This window comes from Chelonia mydas, chromosome 2 (genome assembly GCF_015237465.2).
Source record: "Chelonia mydas isolate rCheMyd1 chromosome 2, rCheMyd1.pri.v2, whole genome shotgun sequence".
In the NCBI taxonomy this organism is placed as follows: Eukaryota; Metazoa; Chordata; order Testudines; family Cheloniidae; genus Chelonia; species Chelonia mydas.
Window position 1 is genome coordinate 162,711,096 of NC_057850.1, and position 27,647 is coordinate 162,738,742.

General features: G+C 41.0%; 1 protein-coding gene and 1 long non-coding RNA gene across 3 annotated transcripts in view; both read left to right on the forward strand.

Annotated features, from left to right (window-relative positions):
- The first annotated feature begins 222 nt into the window (after positions 1-222).
- PKD1L1 (polycystin 1 like 1, transient receptor potential channel interacting) lies at positions 223-27,647 on the forward strand. Of its 2 annotated transcripts, XR_006288828.1 has the most exons (6): positions 223-264; positions 4,796-4,912; positions 20,665-20,769; positions 22,084-22,146; positions 25,355-25,519; positions 27,268-27,647. XR_006288828.1 is itself a non-coding variant. In XM_043540479.1 (5 exons), the coding sequence occupies exons 1-4, from the start codon at positions 19,759-19,761 to the stop codon at positions 25,409-25,411; spliced, it is 345 nt and encodes a 114-aa protein (XP_043396414.1). In that variant the 5' UTR covers positions 19,219-19,758; the 3' UTR covers positions 25,412-25,519; positions 27,268-27,647. The 2 variants fall into 2 exon arrangements, 1 of the variants encoding a protein (XP_043396414.1); XM_043540479.1 differs by lacking the exons at positions 223-264; positions 4,796-4,912 and adding an exon at positions 19,219-19,878.
- LOC122464629 overlaps positions 227-27,647 on the forward strand; it is a 31,446-nt gene continuing 4,025 nt past the window's right edge. Inside the window, exon 1 of the long non-coding RNA XR_006288829.1 lies at positions 227-279. This is a non-coding gene — a long non-coding RNA (uncharacterized LOC122464629). The remainder of the gene's footprint in view (positions 280-27,647) is intronic.

Sequence of the window (27,647 nt, forward strand, 5' to 3'; positions counted from 1 at the left end):
TATCTTCATTGGCCTTACTCCAGAAGTGAATCTGTCCCTGTCATAAATATAAAGGGAAGGGTAAACCCCCTTAAAATCCCTCCTGGCCAGAGGAAAAATCCTCTCACCTGTAAAGGGTTAAGAAGCTAAAGGTAACCTCGCTGGCACCTGACCAAAATGACCAATGAGGAGACAAGATACTTTCAAAAGCTGGGAGGAGGGAGAGAAACAAAGGGTCTGGGGCTGTCTGTATGCTGCTTTTGCCGGGAATAGAACAGGAATGGAGTCTTAGAACTTCTAGTAAGTAATCTAGCTAGGCATGTGTTAGATTATGATTTCTTTAAATGGCTGAGAAAAGAACTGTGCTGAATAGAATGACTATTCCTGTCTTTGTGTCTTTTTTGTAACTTAAGGTTTTGCCTAGAGGGATTCTCTATGTTTTGAATCTAATTACCCTGTAAGGTATCTACCATCCTGATTTTACAGAGGGGATTTCTTTACTTCTATTTAAAGTCTTCTTGTAAGAAAACTGAATGCTTTTTCATTGTTCTCAGATCCAAGGGTTTGGGTCTGTGGTCACCTATGCAAATTGGTGAGGATTTTTACCAAACCTTTCCCAGGAAGTGGGATGCAAGGGTTGGGAGGATTTTGGGGGGGAAAGACTTGTCCAAACTACATTTCCCAGTGAACCCAGTTAGAGTTTGGAGGTGGCAGTGGATATTCCAAGGGCAAAGAATAAAATTAATTTGTACCTTGGGGAAGTTTTAACCTAAGCTGGTAAAAGTAAGCTTAGGAGGTTTTCATGCAGGTCCCCACATCTGTACCCTAGAGTTCAGAGTGTGGGAGGAACCTTGACAGTCCCAAAATATGAATGCACAGCCAAGGTACTGAAATACATCATCCTGCATGTAATTGTGCATTTTTACATACCAGTCTGGTATGCTGGACTCCTTTAGTCAAAGCAGTAACTCTGGAAACTACAGTGAGAGGAATAAGAAAGAAAGCCTTTGTTTCTCTGACAGGAGCCCCAGTGGGTTTGAAGATGGTAGCTCCTGTGATAACAAACCTGCTCCAAAAGAAAGCCGTGATCTCTGCTCTGACTACTCATCAGCTTTTATATGCATATTCTCTCACTAGTTGATTAGAAGAAACATTTTTTTCAATAATTACAAAGTAGAAAACCAGCCTAGAACTAAATTCATGGTCTAAAACCTTCAAAACAGTTTTGTTAATCAAATGGATTTTTTTCCAGTTGCTAGTAAATACTTAGTACATGTAGTCTAAGCAGGTATCTCTCATTGTTCTGCTATTTCGATTACACCAACCTGTTTGAGCTACCAGTCTTCCATGGACGCAAAGTATTACCACTCTGGTGGAGTTATGTGGCTCACATCACCTGTGTTCTGATTATTTTGGCTTGTGTGTCAGTAACAGGACTGCTGGGGCTGACTAAAGAAGCAAAGTATTTTAAACCTTTTGATAGTTTCTGAATCAGTCAATAAATGGACAGGCAAAGCAGCTCCTGGGGATCTTTTTTTTCCTGCTTGGCTTCATTTGCCTTCACATCTCAGTTCCAAGGGTGTGAGACTGATCTCATGAAGACGGGTTTTACATTGTTGTAAATCCATTGGCTTCACTGGAGTTATTCAGAGTCTCAGCTAGTGTGAAGTAAGAATCAGGCATTCCGTTTACTTCTGCTAACATACTCTAGTGTTACTCTTACTACAGCCTTCTTAGGACTGCATCTATGCTGAAATTTTAAGCACTCTTCCCACTGTTGGTCTACTGGTAGTAGTGGAGGAGATGCTAAAGTTAGGCTGTGTCATCTAGCCCTACTTGGAATCAGCTGAAAAGATTTCAGTTCAGTGTTCTATCAAAAGGATAGCATAGCCCCACCTAGCACTGCACTGTCACCGTGGTCTAAGAACCCAAGTCCAGGTGTGTAATTTGAACTGGTGGCCTACAGTGCCAGAGGCATATGTGCTACCAGCTGAAACATTTAGTATAATCACAAATTAAAGTTGAAGACTGTACTTGTGAAAGCTATAAACATTAGAACTTTTTCTCACTTTGCAGATTTGGTTCTTCAAAATGCATTCTGTGGCTCCATTCATTTTTCTTCTGTACTGTGTGCTGCGTTTTCATTATCTGGCCACTTGCAGTAAAATACTGTATTGATTATTGGATAATAAGAGATGATTAATACCAAGAGTCTGTCTCGTAATTGCCCATAGTGCCATGGACTGTAACATTATTACTTAGTATTTCTATTGTGGTAGTGGTCACTGGCCACAATTTGGGATCAGGGTTTCACATATACTACTAAATATAGGATCTAAATATAGCATTTGCATTCCATTTTTCTTGAAATAGCAATTACATGTACATAGAAGAATCATTGTATAAAACTTGGCACGTAAACTCAGTAATAAAAGGAAGGTCCATTGAGATGGACCTGATATATCAGAAAAGAAAAGGCCATCTGAGTAGGAAAGGTTCTGGGATGTTTTAGTAAATCCTTGTGGAATATAAGGAAGGTATAGAGAAAGCAGGGAGGGCATGACAGTGATGGGAAGAAAACTGAGGAGGTAGAGTCCCAAAACATCAGGGAAGGGAGGGAGGTCTCAGTGGAGAAGGGTGGAATTCCATGAAGGAAGTGGGCAGGGCCCCTGTTCTGGGCAAGAGATTCAGGGGAAATGGGGGATTGAGATTAGATTCTATAGCCAATTAATCCCAAATGCTCCTAGCAAACCAAAGACTTTTCTAGCACAAGAGATCACAGCACTCCTGTCTCCCTTCACTGCCAGTGCTGTCTCCTGCTATGGCAAAACCCACCACTCTAAAATGATAGTTCCCATTCCCATGGGTCCTTGGATGTAAATTTCATGGGGCTATGGACCCATTCCCTTCAGGGCACAGATTTCTGTATTCTCCTTTAATCCACCCTGGGAAGGGAAATGCCAAAGGCATTTGGAAAGCCAGAGAGGCCCTTCAAAGTGGGAAGGGAAGCAGAGAAAAGCAAACTTAGTTTGGAAAATGTGATAAGGATAATCACCTTAGTTTTGGAGGTGACTTTTGCCTGGATTGTCTAGACAATCCATGTCTCTCTTAGGTAGAAGAAATGTATTTAAAAAAATCTATATTAAAACTCTAAAATAAACTCCATCTCTTGTAAGGTACATTTTCTTTTCTCTTCTAGATATTTATCATTGCATTGGTAGTGGCATGGAGAAATAGAGGTCACAATAACTTTTTTGCAGAGGCATTACATGATGCCACTAAGCATCTTGTCTCAGAAACAGGTCATGTTCCCAAGAATTATGTTTTGCATTCCTATCTCTGCTTTCATGATCCTGCCATTGAATTTGAAAAAAGTAAGAGTTGCAATCCCCCCATTTTAGCTGCTGGAAAGATTTTAGTCAGAGTAGGAGTTAGTAAATGAAATGGCTTTTGAAGGTTACTTGCAGTATTTATTTATACAGTGTTTGTTTATTTATAAATAAAATATATATAGTATTCTCATAAAGCTACCACATTTATGTTTAGAAATGCATAGATTTTCCCTTCTTTCATGCCCTCGTCCCATCTCCACCACCTTTGTTCCAGAATGAGAAAGTGGGAGGAGGAAAAATATTTTTCAGTTTCCAAAACTGAAACAGAATGACATTTTAAGCTGAAACAGGCTCAATTTTTAAAAGTCACTTTGAAATGCAATAAATAACTTCTTTTTGAAAACACCCCAAAAACCTCCTAAAATCGATTTTTTTTTTCCTATACAAATTTTCATAGGCAAAATGGGGGTTGTCTGACCAACTCTAGCGCAAAAAATACTAGTATGCAGATTACATGCTACACTACCCGTAAGAGCACCCCAGATCTCTAGTGCTCTTTACTGAGCGCTCTTTTGCCTGTTCTCCCCTACGTTACAGCAGGGGCTTTCTGCCTTCACTGTTACATTCTTCTCCCTCTCAACAGAATGAGACCCTCCCATCTCCTTAGTCCTCCTCTATACACTCTGGAAACCACCAAAACATGCACGTCTCCCTACCAGTGAGCTTGACTGCCTCTTGTTGTCCTCCCACTCTCTATGGCCCCACTTCCCCACTCCGGCATCCTGTCAGGTCTGAGGCAGTTTTTCCACGCCCTTCACACTGGAAATTCTAGTTATCGTCCTTTTCAGTCTCCTTCCTTGTATGAGGGACAGGTCAGGAAACAACAGCAGAGGTAGGCATGTCACTCTGGAAAGTTAGGCCGGAGTAGGCCAGTCAGATTGAGCTGATCGCTTCCAAGGGTTCCAACCTGACTCACCTTCCAGAAACCCTCCTTCCTCCCCAGCATAGTACGCTTAAGATCCCCAGCAGAAATCCTAAGTAATGGCCACTTCCCAAGATAATGTTGATAAGCCTGTGCCATAAGGGTTAATACAAAGATATGGCTAAGTGGTTTGGTTTGGTTTTGTTCGTTTGGTATAAAAATCACGAAATTCTAAGTTACAATTCCCACAACCACCGTAACTCAGAACTAATGCACACTGGAAACAGAAACATCTTTCAACGTGTCTCTAGTTTAAGGCTTGTTTTAAAGTCTTAAAACTTGTGAAATAGACACTTATTAATGTACTGCACAAGCGTGTGTGTTTTAACAGGGTCAATAAAATGTGACTTATCAATGTGTCTTAGCCAATCATTTAAAAAATCATTGCAATGTGAAATGTATGAATTGTTGCTGGTGACTCGCTTGCCATTAAAATGTTCGTTAGCTCTGTGTTGCTTGTTGGGCACATGCTGAAAATTGACCAGATGCTGTTCTCTTCCAGATTCTTGCTGCCCATCGGAGAGCATGGTACTCACAACTGGTTTGCCCTGCTTCATATGCACAGAAGCTAAGGACAGAATTAAAAAAATAAACTCTCCCAACAACATCAGACACTTAGGTAAGAGTAAAATACGTTCTTTGTACTTACCCTATGATCTGTTGCTGTGCTAGATACGCTATCCCGGGTAATGCTGACTAGTGTCTTTATATAAAGAAAAATATTGCCCTCCTCTTCTCTGAATATGTTAAACTTACTATTATTTTGAAAAGATTACTAAAGTTCTATGCTGAGAACTTATTGACTTGTTGTGAAGAATCAGGCCCAAGCAAACACTCAGGCAAAGATCTTTAAAAATATGTGCCTAATTTTCTAAGTCTGTATTTAGAAACCTGAACAAGTGGCCTGCAGAGTATTCTACTGCAGTCAATGGGAAGTGTTGAATATGCAGCACTTTTTATAATTATGCTGAGTAATTAAATATCTAAATGGGGACTCAGAACCCTGACTTCATACTAAGCATGCAGCTGCCCTCAGGACAGCCTGAAGTTCCTGTATCTGTAGACCACCCTGGTCACTGAGCAAAGATTTATTTTTGCCCTAATCCTACTTAGCAATATTCAATATTTCTTATCAATCTCTGCTTTATATTATTTTTGTCAGCAAAGGCAACAGATTATCTAAGGACTTCAAGTTATAATGGCTACAGCTCAGGAGAAATCCTACTCTAAGTCCCCCACCTAGACGTGATTGTACTAAGACAGTTCTTTAAACACTGTCAGTTGGTTTATGGCACTCAGTCCTACACAGGAGAGAATGTGGCAAGAAAAAAAAAGGTGATATTACTCTGATGGCCACAGTTACAACACATTTCTCCATGAGACAATGCACATACAAGTAGGGAGTTGAATTTTCTTGCACTTCCCATAATCTGTGGATTAAAGAGAAGACTGTCATATCCTCCTACTGAAGATGTTTTGTATATAATGCATTGAAGAAAATGTTTGTTTTTTAAACAAAACTTGTCTTGTTAAAGGAGCTGCCTTCTGAAGGCTGGGATCTGAATAACTTCCTAGGCCATCAGGAGATGCCATGTAATACAACACTGCATGCTGCCTTTCATTTGAGAATAGTTCACAGGAAATATCTGGTAGGATTGGCTGAACATTTTCAGTCAAAATTGTTTTTTTCGAACAAGTGGGTTTTCAGTTAAATGCAAAAAATGTTGATTTTTATTTAGAAAAAAGAACTGAAATATTTTTCTTCAGATATCCAACTGTGATGCCTCGTGGGAGTTGTAATTCAGTTGCTTATGTCCCCTTTCTTCTCTATGGGATAGGGTTGACTTCCCAATTGAACTATTACTCATGTACTACAACCAGGTATTCTTTAATGCAATACCTCCCCGCAGCATGAGAGTAGACCATGATTAGGGCGAGCAGATGTCCCGTATTTAAGACCTCCTAAAGGTGTCCTGACTTTTTCTTAAAAACGGGCAAATTGTCCCATTTTTTTTTTTTTGTTTCTCCCCCACCCCCATCAGTACTGGTGGGTCCTGCTGCTGGCCGGATCCCTGCTCGCCAGCCACCTGCCCATCAGCATTGAGTGGGGGAGGGGCCTAGTGTCCAACAGTGGGGTGGGTGTGCAAGGCTGATGGCGCAGCAAAGATGCAGTGTGTGTGGGGCCAGCTGCTCCCCATGCTGGTCTGTCAGCGCAGCCCCTGCTGTGAGCCAGCTCTTGGCCAGCAGGGCTCCCTGTCCCGTTTCCACTGGCCTTGGCTACGCGGTGCGGTGATTGGTGAGTGCAGCTCTCTGAGCCACCTCTCTGGCCGGGAGGAGTGGGAAAGAAGGAAAAGTAGCTCTGCAAAGACTTGAGCCAGGTCATTCCTTCCCCCCTCCCTCCCTCATCCTCCCCTGCAGCTGGAAGCAGCTTCCGTCCCACACAGTGCCAAAAGGGGGCTGCTGGCCACATTCTGGTATGAATCCTGGCAGAAATCTGGGGGAGGGGATATGTGCCCCCCATGTGTTGCCTCAGGAAGATGCGGCTCCAGGTACCAGAAGAGGTGGATCCATCCCAGGGGCCCAGCCAGGCATGGAGAGCAGAGAGCACTAGGCAGAGAGGGTCAGGTCGGTCGGTCATCTCCCCTGCGTGAGAGAGGTGTACAGGCTTGTGTGTGTGTCACCCCTCCCCCTGTGAACCCTAAAGCCTTAAAGATAAGAAAGTAAATAAAAATTCAACTGCGCAGTATTTCTTTTTAATGGGCTCAGTCAACTTGATATTAATTTGAACATTTGTACTGCATAGTTCTGACTGATTGCAGTTGAACTCTTACCAGGTGTCCGGTATTCAGCATTGTGAAATGTGGTCACCCTAACCATGATGCTCCATGGGAGATTAAATCCAACTAGGGAGCCTTGCTTATAGCTGTGAATGGGAGTATGAGAACTGAATTACAACTTCCATGAAACATTAGAGCAGCATTTCCAAATGGATATATTTTGGTTTTTTACTTTTCGCTGCTGAAATTTGAAAGTTGAATTTTTCCTCAGAAAATAAGCCCATTTTCCAACCAGCTTTAGTAGTACATTTTAAGAACACTTCTAGGGCTGGCCCACACTAGAAACCTCCTCACCATCCACAACCCAGCGAGACAGTGACTAAGCATGGTAACAGACAATGACTTAGAGTAATGCTGTTAGGACATAAGGTTAACACTGAGAAAAATTGGCACCACAATCTAATCTGCCATATTAGTTCTGGCTGTATAAGTTAGACCAAAAATAGGAGTATAAATTCAGGTTTTACAGTATCTGCCCTGGACTGACATTTAGAAGCACTACCATTTAATCAATTTCTCCATGCTTTAGAATGCACAAGACTATGTTCAAATATCATTGAATTTAGCTGCTTATCTGAGAAAGCAAAATTCAACTGTCAAACTATAAATGCTTAAAATCCTCCGTCTATATCTAGGAAGATGTTGACCCACATCCTCTGGTCCAGCTCTAAGATGTGTTCAGAGAGGATGGAGTAAAAGTTACATTGTTACCTTTCTGAATTCCTGGGGCAGGAGTCATTGTATGATGCCCAGTCCTCCAGCACAAGACAGAGCACTTTGTTCTGTCCAGCCCACAATAGACATTCCAGCAGCTGTGGATCAGCCTGGCACACAGGTGCCTCTATCATGCCTCCATGGTGAGAAGCCATGGAGAAGTTAGAATTAAAACTGATGTAGTTTACACAGTGTTCTCTTTTTTTGTTTTTCTCAAGTACACTTAAACTTATTTCTGAATTGGGCCCTTTATGTCTGACCCGCAGCCAGTCTTTATATCTTTGGACCATCTCATGTTCCATTATTAACTCTCTGAACTGTGTCCTCCAGAGGACTAGGCAGGCCTGTGGTCAGTAATGAGCTCAGATCACTAGAGTTTTCTAGTTCTGAAAGCTATCTTTACTCCTTCACCTTTCTTGGGTTTAATTCTTTATTCTAGTTGTCCATCCCACTGGCATGAATCTTCCTCAGAAATTAGTTCTGCAAATTATCCAAAATGCTATCTGTCACTTTAAATGCTTGCCCATGTTCCATATTCATGAAATATCATTAGGAATACATCAAGTTCCAGTTGCAAGTCTAAGACCTGCTTTTCAAGCAGCTTTAGAGGATGAATACTCCTGGCAATCAGAAGTACAGAAATGATCAATTATTCAGTATAGTTAAATATAAAATCTTTAGAATGGTCTTGACTGCTCATGAGTGACTTCAGTGTAGTTTCAGAGAGTATAAAAAGTTTATTCCGGAAATCCTAGCATCCGGCATCTTGCTTTGCATGCAGACATTTTGGCCAACTCTTAAGTTAAATCATACGATTAGTGGTTTGGGCTGAAGTTCATAGGAAGAAATAATGGCTGATGTATCCATATAATCGCTAAATAACCATGTCTAGCAAGCTGAATGCATTTGGAACTTTATGACTAACTTAAAAAGAGACTGTCTTGAATATAGTGTTTGGTATTAAAACATTGTTAAATCAAGTTCACATTATTTATAAACGTTCTTGACATGGCATTGTATATTTTTGGCTCCCAGTTTACATTTATAGACTCATCCTGCAGTCCTACTCCATTAATATTCAGACAAAACTTGCACTGAAGTCACAGAGTGAAATCCTGACCCCATTGAAGTCAATGGCAAAACTCCCATTGACTTCAGTAGGCCTATGATTTCACTTAAAGTGAGCTGATAATCAGAACAAACCTGAACTATAAATGTTTCTTAATTGATGCATATGTGTGTGTGCTGTACATTTTATAACTGTATTTTAAATATTTGTTTTATTCTGTAACTTGATTCCTCTTAAAGGTAATTAAGTGAAAAAATGCCATGGCAGCTGTACAGTATTTAAAGAATTGATGTAACTGTTCATAACTGAACCAGTAGATGGTGCTAGAGGGCAGAGGAAATCTTCTCCTATTAATTCTCATAACAAAGTTCAGTTGTCTTAGTTTGAGGAAATCAAAGCAACTAAGAACAAAACTCCTTTATACCTTTTGTCAATTTATTTTTGCTCTCCTCTTTCATGAATGAGACTTTTCAAACGTGCAGTCTGGCAGATACTTAATTTGTACTGGAACTTTTTGATGCACACAAAAGAAATACTGCCTTCACATAGGCTTCCTATGTGGGCTTCAGCAGGTTATCTGACCTCTCTGTGCCTTAGTTCCCCATCTGTAAAATGGGGATAATAGGACTTCCCTACGTCCCAAGGGTGTTTTGAGGATAAATCTATTACAGATTGTGAGGCTTTGAGAGACTATGGTGATGTAGTCAATAAAAGTACCTAAAATGAATGGATGGATAGACAAAAGAACTCCTGACTCCAAACTCTGCAAATACCTGACCATGTGAATAGCTTTACTTACGTGAGTGTCCTATTGAATAGTCAGTGGATCTAGTCACGTGGTCCTTTGTAGGATAGAATCATAAGTTATTGACTTAAATTTCTCTTGGGGTGAGGTCTGATTTTTGTTTATGGAATAAAAAAAATATTGAATATAGATTCTCTCTCTCCTCTGATCCTGTGAAATATGATTAAAAGTAGGTTACAAAATTAGATTATGGCAAGCTGCATGTGTATTGCAGTTTGTCAAAGAAATACATACAGGCCTCCCCCCACTTTCTGGCACCAAATAATTTACTGGGCACGTAGGTTGACACCTTTCCTAGGTTTAAAGATCATACTGGGCAAGCTTGGTTTTAACACTGTATTTATAATATATGTAAGTCATACCAGGGGGAGCGGAGGGGTAGAGTTGGGCTGGAAAATCATTCCTGAATGAGAAGGGCCCAGATTAGTGCATGAAAGATGTGTTCTTATGTTTTCAGAGATCTGATGATCTGCCACAAATGGCAACCATAGAAGGAAATAACCTACCCACAATATCAGCAAGTGAAAAGTGAGTTGAGTTATTTAACAAAGGGAAGTCAACAGGTATATAAAAGGAATACATGGGAATGTCAGAGCACATTCAAACCTTTTGTATTTCAAAAAGAAAAGGAGTACTTTTGGCACCTTAAAGACTAACAAATTTATTTGAGCATAAGCTTTCGTGAGCTACAGCTCACTTCATTGGATGCAAGCTGTAGCTCACGAAAGCTTATGCTCAAATAAATTTGTTAGTCTCTAAGGTGTCACAAGTACTCCTTTTCTTTTTGCGGATACAGACTAACACGGCTGCTACTCTGAAACCTTTTGTATTTCAAGTTACTCAACCACAGATGGGCTCTTCCACCTCTCTAAACAAACTGTGAAAACAGTTTTTTCAAACTGTGTCTTTGTTTCCCTCAGAATAATTGGCAGAATTTGTAATTGCTACAGCAAGCTTAGGTACTACTGTAATTTTTATGAGGCTTATGCTACACAGCGAGAATGCAGAAGCAATAACCACCTCAACAGATTATCTTTACTTTTGCAAGTAGTTTGCAAGTAGTTGCACATAGATCTGAAACTTTAGTGAGGCTCAAGATTCCCTGCTTAAAAAGGGGTGAAAGTAACTTAAAGGACTTACCGGTACACTGGAGTCCTAAATAGGGGGGCAGGGCCTTAACCAGAAGGGGCAAGGCCTTTAAAACCTGGGGCTCCGGGCCCGCGCTGCTGCTACCCTGGGGCTCCGGCAGCGGGGCTCCGGTGGTGATTTAAAGGGCCCGGGCCTCTGGACGCTGCTGGGAGCTCCAGGCCCTTTAAATCGCCGGCCTGGGGAAGCTGACCCCTCCCGGTATGGTCAGCTGTGTACCGGCTCTTGCTGGTATTCCGTGCCGTACTGTACCGGCTTACTTTCACCTCTGTGCTTAACGTACAAATAGACCAGATCCTCAGATGGTGTGAATCGGCATAACCCCACTGAAATCAACAGAATTGTGCCAATGTTTTTCATGCATCCAAAATGGGGGGAAGGGTTGGCTTGTCCAATGGTGCAGGAGCCCTGTTTATTGCCCTCTTTGGTCCAATATTTATTTGAAAAGCTGAAAATAAATCAAGGTTCTCAATAAGGAAATTTAAATTACCAGTAGGCATGACAGCTTCTAGAGAAGACACAATCGCCACCTCACACAGCAACGTACTCGTTTTTTTATTCTCATTTTTGGCTTTGCTCCCATACAGTCAGTCCTGGTCATTTAATTTGAGGAATCTGATTCCTAGTGGTTTCAACACAAGGTCAAGTAACGTAACGGAGGGCATCTAGTTCCCCTAAAGTAAAATCAATCTTATCAGTAGTTGAGAAAGCCCAGGGGAACCTTAGGGAATTTGTATCTATCACAGGAAACTCTGGCCTAGGCCATACTGCTGAATGAGATCAAACAGACTCTCATTCCACTTTATCAATGGCCTTCTTTGCATTTCAAGGCCACCAAGCCGGGCCAACCTCCCAGATGCTGAGAGGTTAGGTTAAGAACTTGATATTCAGAACTGAACCAGAGCCCATACAAAGCCTGTTGGATTGGAGTTGGCTGAGAGAGGCAGTAAGAGATTCAAGAAGCCAGGTAAATTGTTAGCCTGGGGCTAATTTTAAAAGTTTAATAAGGAAGTGGAGAGATGTGGACAATGCCTTAGGCGGCTTGACTCCTTCTAGAATTAAGGTGATGCAAACCATATTTGAAAATTTAGGGAAGTAGCACACATTAAAAGGTTGGTTTTATGCCTTGAAAAGAATAAGATAAGAAGATATGTTACTGCTTTATACAGTTCTGCCTCAAATTTGTGTTGGTCCAAAGTCGCAGCAGTATTTCCCCTAAATGCTTTGGTAGACTGCTTCATTTACCCTAGAGACACACTCAGGACCCAAAGCAAGGATGGTGGTGTCCAAAAACTCAGAGAAAGCTCCAGCCTTAGTGACAGACTGAGGGGAATATAGTGCTTGATCAACATCCGAGACCTGCAATTAGTACAATTAATGTGTTTCATTTCTAGAGTCTGTGATGCCAGAGTCATTGTAATGACCTTTTTTCTAGCCTAACTAAAAGTTTCCCAGCCTTATTTCGCTGTGTCTGAGGTGGTAGGGGGGAAAGAACTGGAACGCATTTTATATGCCTCAGGTCAAAAGGGTGAGCGTCACATTCTGTGGTGTAAGGCAGATGAATGAGCGGTTGTCACCACCTGCCCTGCAACCTTGGGTGCCTCACAATGCTTTGCTGTTGTAGCTCCCAGCCTGGGCTGCTCAGAAACAGCCTCCCAGCATGGAAAGTCACACCCTGAGTGTCTGTGTATAGCTGCTGCCCTGGTCCAGCAACTCTGACCTCAGCAGCCTGTCGGCAACACACCAGCCACACTCTGGCTTCCACCAGCTTTTGTTACTACTTGCAGGGTGACCCCAACACACTCCCAGTTCTGAATTTTCTCAAAAATGTGGGTTCTGCACTATCCGTTCCTCTCCTGGACAGTTCAGATATTAAAGGTCTGTTGCCCCTGTAAGGAGTGAGTATTCAATAGTTTGCTACTTCAGCTGGAGTTACCAAACAGTTCAGTTTAAGCACAGCACTGGGTGGGATTAGATTGAAAAATAAAGCAAGTTTAGTAGCAAAGGAAGATAGGATTTTAAAGTGAATTCAAGTATAAGAGAGAAAGTTAGAAACGGTTACTAGCAAATAAAAGTGAAAACATCCATCTAAATGTCTAAAATTTAACCTAGCAAGTTTTGGCTCAAGGCTTTGTTTAAGATGGCCTCTCTTACCCATCGTCTTCTAGCAAGATGGTCACTGACCCTCTCCTCTGTCAGGATCTCTCCCAGATGCTCAAAGTTGCTGGTGCCTTTGTCATCTTAGGTGAAAGAGAGAACTTGGGGTTTCTGCCCCTTTCTTTTACAGCCCAGTGAACCTTTGAAGTGGATTCTTCTGAAGACTTCCCCTCAAAGTAAGGTTTATTCAGAGGAAGGTTACATGGAGTCTGGTGATGAAGGAGGCTCCATGCTCTTTCTCCGCCATTCTGCGTTTGCTGAAATGCGAATTTGCTGTCTCCTCTCATCTCCCCTCACTCCCCGCTTTCTTGCTGTCCCTGTTTACAATTTATATGTAAATTTGAGGTGTAAACACATTCCTTTGTTTAGGACAGGCCTGTTTAACAACTTTTGCCTAGGCAGGGCTGTGTGGTTTTGAACATATGCTAATAATATCAGACAGGGAAATTTCATAACTTATTGCTATGTGTACTTCTCCATGATAGTATTGACCATGAAGTTATTAGTGTTCAAATAATACTTCACAAGGCATATTTTGTACAAAGATTATTAAAATAGTGTGTAGGGTGTGACGAGAAGGGTGTTTTTGGTCACCGTACTATAAGTGAATTACTCTCTAAATCACTCAACATATCCCCCAAGTTTTGTGAGTTTATGATCAGACTTTTTAGACTGGAGCCTCAACTGGTATAAATTAGTGTAGGCCCGTTGATTTCAGTGGAGCAGTTCTGATTTACATCAGCTGGGAATCTGGACCTTTACATTCTGCAGCAGTAGAGGAGATGACGGTTCCCATGAGAGAGGCCTCAGCAGTGGAATGTGTGTTTAACTCTCCAAGTATGGTGTATGTTGCTTATTCAGTGATGTGCTGCCAATATTTTAACAAGGAGACCACAAAAATTTCCTCATTTAGCCTGTGATAAACTCCGTATCCCAGAGGGAAGGGGAGTGCTTGCAGAGAGGGGAGGGAGGAGGCTCTGGGGAACATATTCATTTGCTTTCCCATTGAAACAAAACCACTTTTTCATAGACAGGGAAGTAACAACACTTTTCAAACAAACTTATATTCAGTGGCACTTGACTGGGAATGGGTAAACCCAGAGACATTCAGCTTGTGGGTCCATACTGATCTTAACTGCAGGGTTGCAACACAAAAAGGCAGTCCCTGAGGATATGCAGTATCTCAGACCATAAAGGTCTACTCCATCTGCTTACGCTCACCCAGTTTTAATTTGCAACTAGCCATTAGTTTCTCCATCCAGGATCCATTTGAGCAATGCGCTTAAACACATGCTGAAGTCTATCCCTATTCATCACAGCAGCAAAGCACATGCTGAATCCATTGACTTTAATTAGAGTTCAGAACATCCTTAAAGTTAAGCATGAGCTTAAGAGTGGTGCTGAATAGGGATGGTTGGCTGAATCAGGGCCAGAGATATTACATAAATCAGCAGCTCCTATAAGATTGTAACATAAGAGGCTATAGTCATTCTTGACACAATTCTATTGACTTCTATAGAGTTATAACAAGGACCCAAAAGATTTATTTACAAGAAATACTAATACCATTTATAAATAGATCCATAGTATACAATAAAATGCCAGAGAATAATTTCATGACTATTTAATTTGCTTTCATACCACCAGAATGTTGCAATAATTCCTATGGAGTGAATCTTGTTGTTTTGAATAAATATGCCTTTGTTTGTCATTCCCCTCCCCATGCCTCTGGCAACTAGTCTGTCTGTCCTTAGAGTATGAGTTCTTCAGGGTGGGAGCTGTGGTTTCCTGAATGTCTGGAAAGTGCCTACACGTTGTGGGTGCTACCATAAACAACAAACTTGTCAGGGAAATTATGGTAATTATACTCACAGCTTTGCTTGCTGATGTGATATCCCAGGTCTTAAACCCAGGCCTGGGACTTCCCAGACAGCCACCGCATCCTGGCCTCACCCTGTGTTGGCTGAAATCTGGTGAGCTGAGAAGCTAGTGGGACTGCTAGTAGTAGAAACTAGTAGGACTACAGCCTCAGCCAAGGCACCATCCACAGGAGCCCTGATTGGATGATTGCCTGGGCCTCACCGATTGGTCCAACCATGCTATTTAAGACAGAAGGAGGTACAGGAAGTTGTCTGAGTAACAGAGTGGTTTTCTGTTGTAGCTGCATTAGAGCCTGCTTCTTTCACCCAACCCTATTCCTGCTCTGCTTCATCCCTGCCTTCACTCCTGCTCCAACCGTGCTCCTGCTCCATGCTTGATCCTTGCCTCTCGCCTCTCCTCCAGTTCCTTCCCTTACCTCACTTCTACCATCAGTTACCAGTCCTATCTCCAATCCTGGCTTTTGACCCTTGGCTCTGGCATTTGGTATCTGACTCTGACTTTTGTAATAAGTAGTTGACTCTGGTGCTGACCCTCAGCTTTGTTCCCCAACCTGAATGCCTGCTCTGCCCACTAGTTGTAAGTTGATATAATGTACTCAGTATGGAGACAAGAAATATTCTGTGAAATAGGTCAAAGCAGGACCGGGATAGTGATAGTTTCCAGTTAGGAAGCTCCTCACATCTCAGAGTTCTCTGCAAAGTTATGTGCATAAGGACAGTGCCACTGGAATGTTGGCAACTTGGATGCAGAACACGTCACCTACATGTTGTGCAGCCAACAGTAGCAGGAGAAATGTAGTCCAAAGGCATAGGGTGAACAGTGCCATGGATGTTTACGGTTGGGAAATCCAAATGTGCTCAGCTTTGATCTAATTCTGCTTGTGGTGAAGCTAGTGATCAAACTTCCACTGATTTCAGTGGCAGCAGAGTTAAGCCAACACTGAGGACTTTGGAAAAACTGAGCCTCAGTGCCCATATCAAACACATAGGACCTCAGTTTTTAAAAACTCATCTGAAAGCCCTTTTCACCAGTGGTTCTCAAAGTAGGGGCACTGCTTGTTCAGGGAAAGCCCCTGGCGGGCCAGGCCAGTTTGTTTCCCTGCTGCATCCGCAGGTTTGGCCGATCGCGGCTCCCACTGGCCACGGTTCACTGCTCTGGGCCAATAAGGGCTGCGGGAAGGGCGGCCAGCATATCCCTCGGCCCACACCGCTTTCTGCAGCCCTCATTGGCCTGGAGCGGCGAACTGTGGCCAGTGGGAGCTGCAATCGGCCAAACTTGCAGATGCAGCAGGTAAACAAACCGGCCCAGCCCACTGGGGCTTTCCCTGAACAAGCGGCGCCCCAAGTTTGAGAACCAGTACTCTATACAGTAAACAGCATGGTAGGGTATGTCTGCACAGCAATCAGGAGGCATGATTGCAGCATGTGTAGCTTTGATTGAGTCAGTTTGCTAAAACTAGCTGTGTAGCTGTGGCAGCCCAGATTAGCTGCCTGAGTACAGTCCCACCGGAACCTGTTGTATTAAATTAGACGGAATAAATATGCCAAAGGTGTTAACATAATGCAGTCACTGTGTAACATTAAACAGTATTAAACAAAGTCTGGGGTTTGGTATACAGAGATCTCAGCCTGCTTAGTACCATGGCAAACATGTTAAAAGTTCTTTTAACCTTTTGTTAAAGATACAGAAAAGAAGGGAAAACAGTTAAAGCATTTGGAATGTAGTAAATCTCTGTAAGTAAATCTTTCATTTTAACAGTATTTCCTTTTCCCTTTTTCTGGAAAGAGTTTTAGAAGGAAACCCTCCCCCCTTATTTGATAGGCTTAGATGTATCAAAGGTGCTGATAACTGTCCTTTTGGGGGAAAGAGAAGAAGTTAGCTGAGGTGAGCTAGTGCTGTTGTTAAAGCACAATCCCATTTCATCCCAGGTGGTGGTTGAGTTTCAGTTGGAGCCAGGTGATGTTATCTGGGTCTTTCTCTCTGGCCCTATCAAGCCAGGACATCCCTCAGGATTAGGATGTAGAAGGTCTGAGGTCCTAGGAGCTAATGGGGGTGGCAGCCATGGTGATGAAGTTTGTTCCAGTAGCTTATGTCTTTTCTTGCTTATTTCCATCTCCCCTCAAAGTCAGTCTTTATTTTTTTAGACCCAAAAAGGGAGTGGTGGGTGGAATAACTATCCCCTCATTATTTTGTCCACCAATTAGACCCAATATCTGACATACCAATTTTGGTTCATTAAGTTCTGGTTCCACATCTTCTGTTTTTACCAAGCATAAGTTTAATACAGTTCTTGAGTTATATCAGTAGGCCTTTTTGTGTTGCCTAATTCACCTTTTAGGTCTCCTTTTTACAACTTTTCCAGTCAAGAGTTGTCATAGGTTATCATTACATCTTATGAACTTTTACAAATGTTTTACAATTAAGCTCACAATGGCAGTAAACTTGTTGCCCCGATTTTTCACAACAGACCTTAGGCAGGTACTCTAACCTGTGTTGCCATGGCTCAATCAAAGCTAGTTCAGATATGCCTAAAAATCCTGTCCTGACTGCTGTGTAAACGTACGCTTGGTCAATTTAGCTACCTTAGAAGAACAAAGAGCTCAGTTGACAAAGCTGGGATTTGAATCTGTGGTTGCAGGGAGTCTAGATTTGTCAAATCTGATGCTTGATGAGTAAGCTATTCCCCTTCTGGTATATGCAGTGATGATGAATAGTTACCAGAAAAGTAAAATAATAATTTCCAATTTTGACACTTTGCAATAGATCATAATGTAACCTGCTTTAACATGGCCCCTTTCCAAGATATCTCAGCGTTTGTGCAAAAATATCTGGTTTTCACATTAAAATATAATTTGAACACAGTAAGATTTTTAGCTTGGCTTTCCATGTGTCAGTGGAATGAAATCCTTTATTCATTTTTTTATTTTAATTGTTGTTTATTTGGATTACTTTAGCACCAGCTAGACGCAACTGAGATTGGGACACCATTGTGCTACATGAACAGTCCTTGCCTTGAAGAGTTTACACTTTAAATAGACAAAACCGAAAAGAGAAGAAAAGAAAGTGAGGCAGAAAGTGGTAAAATGACTTGGGTGAAGTCTGTGAATTAAATCCACCATCATTTCTCTCTTTGGGTGACTTACCTTGCCACCTGTTAAATGCTGAACTGTTTCTGTAGTTGATTAATAGCTTTTCTTTGGTTGCTTAGATTGCTTCTTCATTCTTAGTTTGATATAACTCGATGAAAATGCTATCTAATTGGTGCTTCTGTCCTCAGATAACTAAGATTTCCCAGCAATCCTGCATGTATGGTAAGAAAGTGCTACCTTTGATATAATAATAATAAGTGGGGTTGTTCAGACTTAACCAGCTATGCTCTGGCCACATGAGTAAATGAAGTCTGAGTCCAGGCTGATCTGGGCTGCAGAAAGTAAGTTTTACTTTAGTAGTCTGTTGCTAAATTGTGGATTCTTCCTATACTTTGCCCACGTTCGTACAACATCTATAAACTTCAGTTCTTGGTAGGTTCACTTGCTTCCTATGGAGTTGGTAATGGCAAAATTTGCAGTGAGGTTAGAGGTAATTTTGCATATTTATTGGGCAGGAGCAGATTAATGGGTCAGCAGAGCTGAGCCCTACACCTTAAAGTAGTCCCAGAATGTGCAGCACCTGTATCATGGGATTGTAATGCCCGATCGTGATCAATGTCTCCATTAAATCTTTCCCTATGGATGAGGGCATTGGCAGGTGCCTAGCTGGCTCACTGTAGGACATCTGACATATATCCAGCCTTCTTGCATATTCACATTGTGCTTTCTAAATCAACACTCCCTTTGAGAGTTTCAATAAAGCAAGAGAGACTGGATTTTTGACTACACGTGAGCATGGGTACTTAATGAACTTGTTTAATTCTAATCTCTAATACACCCTCTGTTTGGTCTGTGTGTTCTTTATTGATAGGTTAATGATCTAGATGATGTAACTGGACTTTTCCTTTTCTGATTTAAGAGGATTCATTTTAATATTTTCTACCCTATTGTCCATGCAAGTTCCCACCAGTTTTCAGTGTTCATTGAGGACTGTAAACCTCAATACAGCCCAACTGTTCAAGCTTCTGAAGACTATAATACATTGGACGTGGAGACAAAGAGAGCGATGCAGGCTGGAAGGTACCATCAGTATGGTCAGGAAGTGTTATGAAGGCGGGGGATCGATGTCAGCTTTGAAAAGACAAGATACGCTGTCAGTTTCACTGAACAGCTTCTTTGGTACTAGCCCTTTCTCTGCTTGTTTGAGTAACATTTTGCTGACAGCAGCAGACAGGTTGATAAGAGAAGCACTAATAAGTCTCCTTGGGACTTACTGTGACATTCCAACCACCTGAGCAGCCTCAAACATCTACCATTTAAAAAAAAATTCTTGTCTGCCTCCCAAGTGCAGGATTCCCCTTTACAAGCTTCTCCCCTGAAAAAAATAAATGAAATAAAATGAGCCCTGTTTAGGACCAGGATGGGGAAGATTCAGTCCTGCACCAGTAACATCTTTTCTACATATTCACATATCTAAACTTCAAAGTCCAATACCATATGCCCTGCAGGATTTGAAATTAGGGCTTTTCCTATTGAAGAGGGGAAGTGAAACATACAAGCAGTCTGCAGTGCCTAAAGTGTTAGGTGTTTTTTCTGAATGTCTTAAGGTTTCTCTATCATAATTTTCCTTGAGTAATAATTATTTTTGCTCTTTAGGAGTGAAGCCTATTGAATTTACAGAGAAACTGTTGGATAGAAAGAAGCACTAGGGCAATAGTAGTACAGTTTGCCCTCTCTTCCCTCCCCCCCGCCTCCAACCTCTTCGCTATGGTGTCTCTGCTGGCTGAAATACCACCATCAGGGGGCATCATTCTATCCTCATTTATAGAGTCCATTAGTATCAACCAAGACAGCTCACTTCTAGATTATTGCGTCATGGCTTCAGGGGTTAGTATTTTTGTTCTTGATTTAGACCTTCTTACTCCCTTAAAAGCTTTTGTTTGTTGTCTTTTGGTTTATAGAGGCTAATCTGCTTCAAAGATTTCTAAAACTGAGTAAAAATAATATCTGTTAACATACTATGTATAGTGCATCTTTTGATGAGTACATGCTGGATTTAGAATTTCTTTAAAATCTCATTTTCACTTGATTATGTGACCAGGTCATCAGCCATGCCTCCTTCCCCATTCTTCTGATTGCTTATCCCTTACTCCAGGGGGAAACAATCAGCTTCCCCATACCAGATGCAGATTACTTCATCTCTCCTTCCCTCATGCTTATTCACCTGCACTGACTGAGTTTGGATGGGCAAATGGAGTCAACACACATCTGCATGGGGAAAGTAGTGGCCTAGCAAAACCTGCTCTCTCCCCTCACCCAGAGTAGTGGTTTGAGGAAGCCACACAAGTGTGGGTGTGTGTCTTATTCCCCTTCCGTCCCTTCACTGCTGCAGAAGGCAGGATCACAAACTGGTCCTGAGAGAAAGAGGACATGACATGGTGCAGACAGGTGATAGGAGGGTGATGAAGAGATGGCTATTCTCAGTTGGCATGTTGAGTATCTGATTCAATTTTGGTAGAGCAGCTCTCTGAGGAAACAACTAGCAATTCTCTCTGGTATGTGCAAACAGAAGAATGTCACGACTGATGTGGCTCTTGCATGATTTGTCGGCTTTTCAGTCCACCTGGGAAGTTATACATTGCTGCTTTTTTTTTTTTTTTTTTTTTTTACCAGCTTGTTTTCCTGGGGCTCATCCTCATTAATCTTTATTTTCAACTGTTCAGAATGATTCAAAAGAGTCTCCTAGAGTACTGGCAGGAACCATGGAACTGGCTAGAGGTGAGTTCTTGTTTCATTGTAAAGCTGTAAAATACAGCTAAGAACGACCTTCCAACTGCATTTCAAATCATATTGCTACATTCTGCCTCAAATGCCCATTGACTTCAATGTCAGATAAGCACCCACATTCAGAGAAGCAATGTAGTTAACAAGGTGGACAATACTCTCTCTTGTAAAAATAAATAAATACTCTCTCTGCAATCACCAGCTCAGTGTGGATTTCTCTTTAGAAAATTCTGTAGTGGGCTAACCTGAAAACAGGAGAATACTTGTTTCTTCCTTTTGTTGTTTTCATTCTTCAGAATCACAAAGTGAAAGCGAAGTATGGTGCAGTGGTTGGGGCAATAGCCTAGGACTCTAGTTCAACTGCCTGCTCCACCAGAGGGTTCCTGTAGGACCATGGGCAATTCACTTAGCCTCTTTGTGCCTCAGTTCTCCATCTGTAAAATACTTCCCTGCCTCATGGGTGTGGGGTGAGGATAAATACATTCAAGATGGAGGTGCTTAGTTACTATGGTGATGGGGCCACAGAAGTAGCTAAGATGGATACAAAGTGTTCCAGGAACTATGCATTGATAATACCACTGAAATGCAACCACTTCTGGTATACCATACTCAACAACAGTCAAGAGATAGGAAATTTGTCTAAGGACACCACGCTACCCCTTCTTATAAAAGTTCCATGGGATCGTTAACAGTGCTGAGGTTCTCCTGGTAGCTGCTGAACAATTTTAAATCCTTTTGAAGGCAATGGGGCGTGACTGGGCTTAGTAGAGCTAGTCGAAATTTTTCTGACAGAACTTTTTTCCATCAGAAAATGCTGATTTGGCAAAATGGAAATGTTCTGCTGAAAAGTATTGATTTTGTGGACTATTTCCAATGAAAAATTATTGAAATGTTCCATTACAATAAAAAATTAAATTTAAAAACATAATATCAACATAAAAATAAAATTAAACATATGAAAATATTCTAAAAGTGAAAATTTTTCTGCAACCATGTAATATAATAATATGAAATACTTTGGAAAGGTTGAAGTGAAATTTCATGTTCACTTTTCCCTAAACAAAATTTCAGAATTTTGTTTGGAAAATTTTGAATTTTTTCATTCCAATTCTGAATGAAAAAATACAAGTTTCAGAATTTTTTACAGAATGAAAATTTCAGTGTTCTATCCAGCTCCCAGGAGAAGCTCCCTTTAATCAATCAACCTTTTGTTTCAAATATGTTTTAAAATTGCACCTGGCAGAGTCCTTTATTTAAAAATAAATAAATATATAAATTAACGTGTTTTTTTTTTTTTTTATTTTACAGTTCTCTCGTTGGACTTCGTTTTTTTTCTACTACATATTCTACATTTATCATTTTGTTCTTGTTGTGAGTATGATTGCTCAGTTTCATAAGGAATTTTTCTTGTAATTGTATTTGTAGACCCAGTTTTATCTCCCATAAGGATCTGATTAAAAATGCAGTGCAAAACTACAAGACAAGTAGCTGTGTAATATGGTATGGTCTGCACTGATGCATCTCTTTGTGATGTGCTCATCACTGTAATATCTGAGGTACTTGTGTTATGGTAACTATGTAAATCCCCTGTGCATCCTGTGAATAGGACCCCTATAATGTAAGAGATGATTCCTAGATAAACTAAACTCAGGGTTGTAATAGAGTCTCTCTTAAATAAATAAAATATCCTTCTGCTTGAAATTCAGTCTGAATGAGCTCCCTCTTAAAAACTCCCTGAAACATCTTAAACGGTTGGGTTGCCTTTTTTCCTTGTTTGGAGGGCAAGTCTCTCTCCTTTGATTTCAGTTCAAATAATGTGTTTTATTGTTTGAAGTAGATATCAAGAAATATAAAAACCTAAAAAATAGCCAGTGGTTTTTGTAGTTAAAAGTAGGAGTGGTCAAATTTTTCTGTTGAAACTGCTTTTTGACAGAAAATTGGATTTTTGACTAAATGAAATTTTTCACAAAAACTTCCTCATTTGGAAATGTAATCCAGCTAGGCAGCCTGATCTGCAAAGGAGAATGGGTGTGTGAGGCACTGCAGCCATAATTTGGAATAGAAATATTTCAGTTTTCTTTTTTTTTTCACCCCTGAAAACATGACAGGGAGAAAAAAACATTTTCTGAACAGTTTTAGTGAAAACTATTTTCAGTGCAATACAAAGACTGTGTACCATGTGACTGGAACAATGGTTTGTGTTAATCGATGTGAAATACAGCAGACTAAAGCAAACTCATCATTTTTATGTCAGAGAGGGATCACTGTTTTGAGTGGGATAATTTTATTCCTCTTGTTGATAAAGTGCATATGTCTTCTCCGGGTTCAAAAAGCACTGGTCCCTTGCATGATGATGTTACGACTTTGCTGCTCCAGTGTAAACAGAACATGGGTGAGGAGCTCTCATCATAAATATGTTTTCTCTGGTAGAATTTCTGTTCAGCAGAGCGATTCCAATTTGATATCTATGTTCTGTTCTATTAGTATGGGTCAGCTTAGGGTTTTTTCTCCAGCTAATGAGCTAGCAGGCAGCACCCCCCATATAGAAAGCAGCTGTGAAGTGACTACCTGCACTCCACAAATACAGGGCAGGGAGTGGTTGCCTGTGCTCACCCCCCCGAGAGGAGGCACATCTAAGCTGAAAGGCTACAGTGGATGTAGCTGCAACTGCCCATGAACACATCCCCACACAAATCTCTATCTGTTTCTCGCTACCAGGAGTACTGTCTGCTGCTTAGGTGGTGCCCATCTTTTCCTTTGCTCACTGTGTCTCTTAGGTATAATAGAGCCCTACAGCGGTGGGAAACACAATGAATGGTGTCTGCATTGGGCCCTTGCTTACTTTTCCTTGATATCTTCCCCTTTTGATTTTTTTTTAATTAAGGATTAAAATGCTTTATGTGAATCAGGAATGAGAGGGTTGGGAACAGAAATGCGGATTTCCCAAAACCCAGCAGGGTCCACCTTAATATACCATAGTTACCTATAGGTCAGTGATACTCGGACGTCAGTGGTTCAGGAGCCAAACTAGTGATCAACATTACCCAAAAGAGCCACAGTAGTGTGAATTCATTGTTTCATTTACTACAGTACTATTCATATTTAAACAGTATGATGGGAAATATTTTGTGTGTCTTTGTGCATGTGTGTACTATTCCCACAGCAAATAAGTTAACAACTTAGTGCACATTGATAACTTCATTGGGTAATAACATAGTGAAAGCATCCTGACTGGTTAATAACTTAGAGTGCTTAATAATGAAATCACACACTGGTTTAATATCATGTGCTGCAAAGAGCTGCAGGAGACACATTAAAGAGCAACTTGGGAGTTGCAGTCTGAGTATCGCTGCTGTAGGCCCTTTAAACCAGCCACCATGTCTTCCTGGATGAAATACTGATGGAAGTGATACTTTTGGAAATGTGTGAAATGGGTAGGCCACAGAAAAAATTACAACCTATACTCCAGCCTCTGAAATATAACCCTGTGTTTTGCGGTGCCTATTTTTCAATCCAGCCAACCTCATTCAAACCAGCATAACTAAATCAGTTACTGTACTCTTCATCTGTCTTTAATTTTCAGTCTGAAAAGAAGAATGTGGCCCTTTTTTGTGTTTTTCTTAATGAGAAATTCCCCATTGGTTTCTGGCAGCTGGCAGATACTGTGTTTATGGTGGCCTGCTCATATCTTGTAAGGTTGCTCCTGCCCATTTAGCAGCATAACATGTTCCTTTCAGACATTGCTCTAGCATTTCCTGGGAACTGGTGAGATGAAAACCATGTCCTCTCTGTGCAAGTCCAACCAGTTCTTTGCAGTTTGTTGTTATGGAACTTTTTTCATAATCGTGGCAACATTGTGGACTGGAATGGTAAGTATTTTATGTTTTAAAAGTGAACTTTTGTGAAACGCACTAGACAGCAATTTAGGGTCAAACTTTTCTCTGATTTTCACTCTACTTTTGTACTCAGTAGTAGTTGCAGTATGCTATTTTTTTTACAGTATCATTTAAACTATCCAAAAATAATTCACTAGAGGCAGGATTGGGGTCCAGACTCTATCAGACCAAACAACCAAACCAAGAAAAGCCACTGTCCACTTTCTTAAAACCCTGAAATGTTATGGTATATATATGATGGACGAATTTGTATAAGTATTACATTTCTGTAGTTTAATAAATAAAAATGATCTCTTAATTATTTATTCAATCTATCTTCCTCTGGAAAGCAGTTTCATAAATCCCTTCTCTTCAGTTGAGTGCTGCTCTTTTTGAATCTTCCAGTTAGAAATATATCAACCTTTCAGTTTTAAGATACCTATTGAAAGATTAGGAAGAGGAAATATATCTTTACATTGTCATTTTTTGAATATTAGAATTTAGAATGTGGTTGCAAGAAAACATGTTTGAAGTAGAAGATTTAAAATTGATATTTTGTTGTGGAAATACTCTTTTAAAATCTATTCATATTTTGATTAAGAAGTTCTAGCTTCCAGTTTGGCTGGGTTGGTACAAAGGCCTAAGAAGAATCTCAACCCATTAGTACATTGAGCATTTATTGATCCTTTGTTTCTCTTTACCAGCTGAAGGGGGTACTCATCACTTTTGCACAAGATGCAAAGAAATCCTTTCAAAATTAGCTCTTGGTGACGTTGAGGGAAGTCACTCTCTGCACTTGTGGGAAGATGTCCTTCATTGGTCAACGGAAGCAAAAATCAGCTGATGGCAACTCTGTGCAGCCTGGCAGTGTAAGTAAATCTAATGCTGTGAATTTCTCATTCCAAAACTCCAGGTATCTCCAAAGCTCCATATTAATTATAAAGAGGCCAAATTCTTTGCAAATATAAGTTAGGAGAGTTACACTAGCAGAGAATTTGGCCCAAGATCTTTCTCCTTACCATTTCTTCATCCTCCATCTGTGTTTATGCAGTAGAAACACAAAAATACTACGTGATAGCAGTATGCTGTGATAGATATCAACACCAGTGTTAACGGATCGAGTTTAATAGGATGCTACTGAATCTATTCGGTAAAAACTTAGTTATGGCATGTCAGCCTGCATTTTCCAGTACATACCATATAGCATGTATGTAAAATTTGATGCTTGACTGTAATAAAAAGTGAAGCTCAGTGTGACAGTTTCCCCCTTGGATGCCACCTGGAACTGGGGTACAACTGAGACCCCCTGACTCACTAGTCTGAGCTCTCTCTTTTACTGTACTGCTGTGACAAGCTACGAAGCTCTCTCCAGGCTCCAGCCTACACTTTCACCAGCACACATACAGGTAGGGACACACCCAGCTGCAGTTACATGCAGATGCTCTGACCAGCTACTGCATGGGAAGGCTTCAGCTAGGGTATTTCCCAGCTACTCAGGCACAAACCCCTTCTGGTGTGTAACCCCCAAATTATACTATCTTGTGCTGCACAGGGAACTACACAGTGTAAGGTCATGAAATTCACCCCCTCCCTCAATGTGGAGAGGAATATACCACAGCTTTCTGCCCTGAGTTATGACTCCCACACACTGGTTTTAGATATAACCAAAACCAAGTTTATTAACTACAAAAGATAGATTTTAAGTGTCTATAAGGGATAGCAAACAGATCAAAGCAGATTACCTAGCAAATAAACAAAAAGCGCAAACTAAGCTTAATATACTACATAGATCGGATATGAATAGCAAATTCTGACCCTAAGTGAAGATACAAGCAGGCTGCAGATTTTTAGGGGGCAAGCTGCCTTGCTTACAGCTTGGAATCCCCAGGCGTTCTATTCAAAGCCTGAGTCCAACACTTCCCCCAGTTCAGTCTTTGTTCCTCAGGTGTTTCCCAGGAGTCTTCTTGGGTGGGGAGTCCATGAAGAACCCCGGATGATGTAACTCCCCTGCCTTATATAGCCTTTGCATATGGCGTGAACCCTTTGTTTCAAAGCTTTGTTCCCAAGCCAGTCAGTGGAAAAATACTGACATCCCAAGATGGAGTCCAGCACCAGGTGATCTAGTCACATGTCCCTGTAATGTCACAGCAGCCATTTTTCTGAGGATGTCTGTAGCATCCTCAGGAAGGCTCCCTAGGTGGGAGATAAGCTTCTCCTAAGGCCTATTGTTTCTTCCTAATGGCTCATTAACCTGAATGGGCCCATCCCAGCCAGCCATCTAGACTGAGAGCCTTTTGCCTCATGGGCATTGCCTAGGAATAGCTACATGTGAAATAGATGCATAGTCAATATTCATCCCTTTGGATACAAAAATGATACATGCGTACAAATAGGATAATCATATTCAGCAAATCATAACCTTTCCAATGACATCTCACATGACTCTTCTTGCATAAAATACATCATAACTATGTCAAAATCATATCATAATATTACTGTGAAGAATACGGGGTGCAGTGTCACACTCAGATAGATGTCTCAGTTGCCACAGTGCAGCAAATGTTGGTAGATATGGAATTCTAAATGGTGACCACTGTTTCTTTGTTTTTCCCTTCAGAATTTCTATCTGGATGAGTTTGAAAATCTGACCAATGAACTGCTGTTCAGAATCAATGCATTTCTCCAACAGGCTTCACTGCTCCTTCCCTGCCAAGCCCCCCGTCCTCCCCCATCCCCACATACACACTTACAAAGAGGAGTGGGGATGAAAAGGATGAAAACCCTTTAATGGCTCACTCTGATTATTCCGACAGTCAGGCATCGGAAAGGCCAAAGGCAGTCTGAATTTAGGTTACTCAACTGAACACATTGAAATCACTTAACGTATTAGATAATTCTCCCCAAGGAAAGTACTCTGGGAAGTGAAATCCTTAATGTTCACAGTCCAGCTGTCAAGTGTGTGCACCCTTGTTTGCAAAGAGCTATTTTTAATGTAAC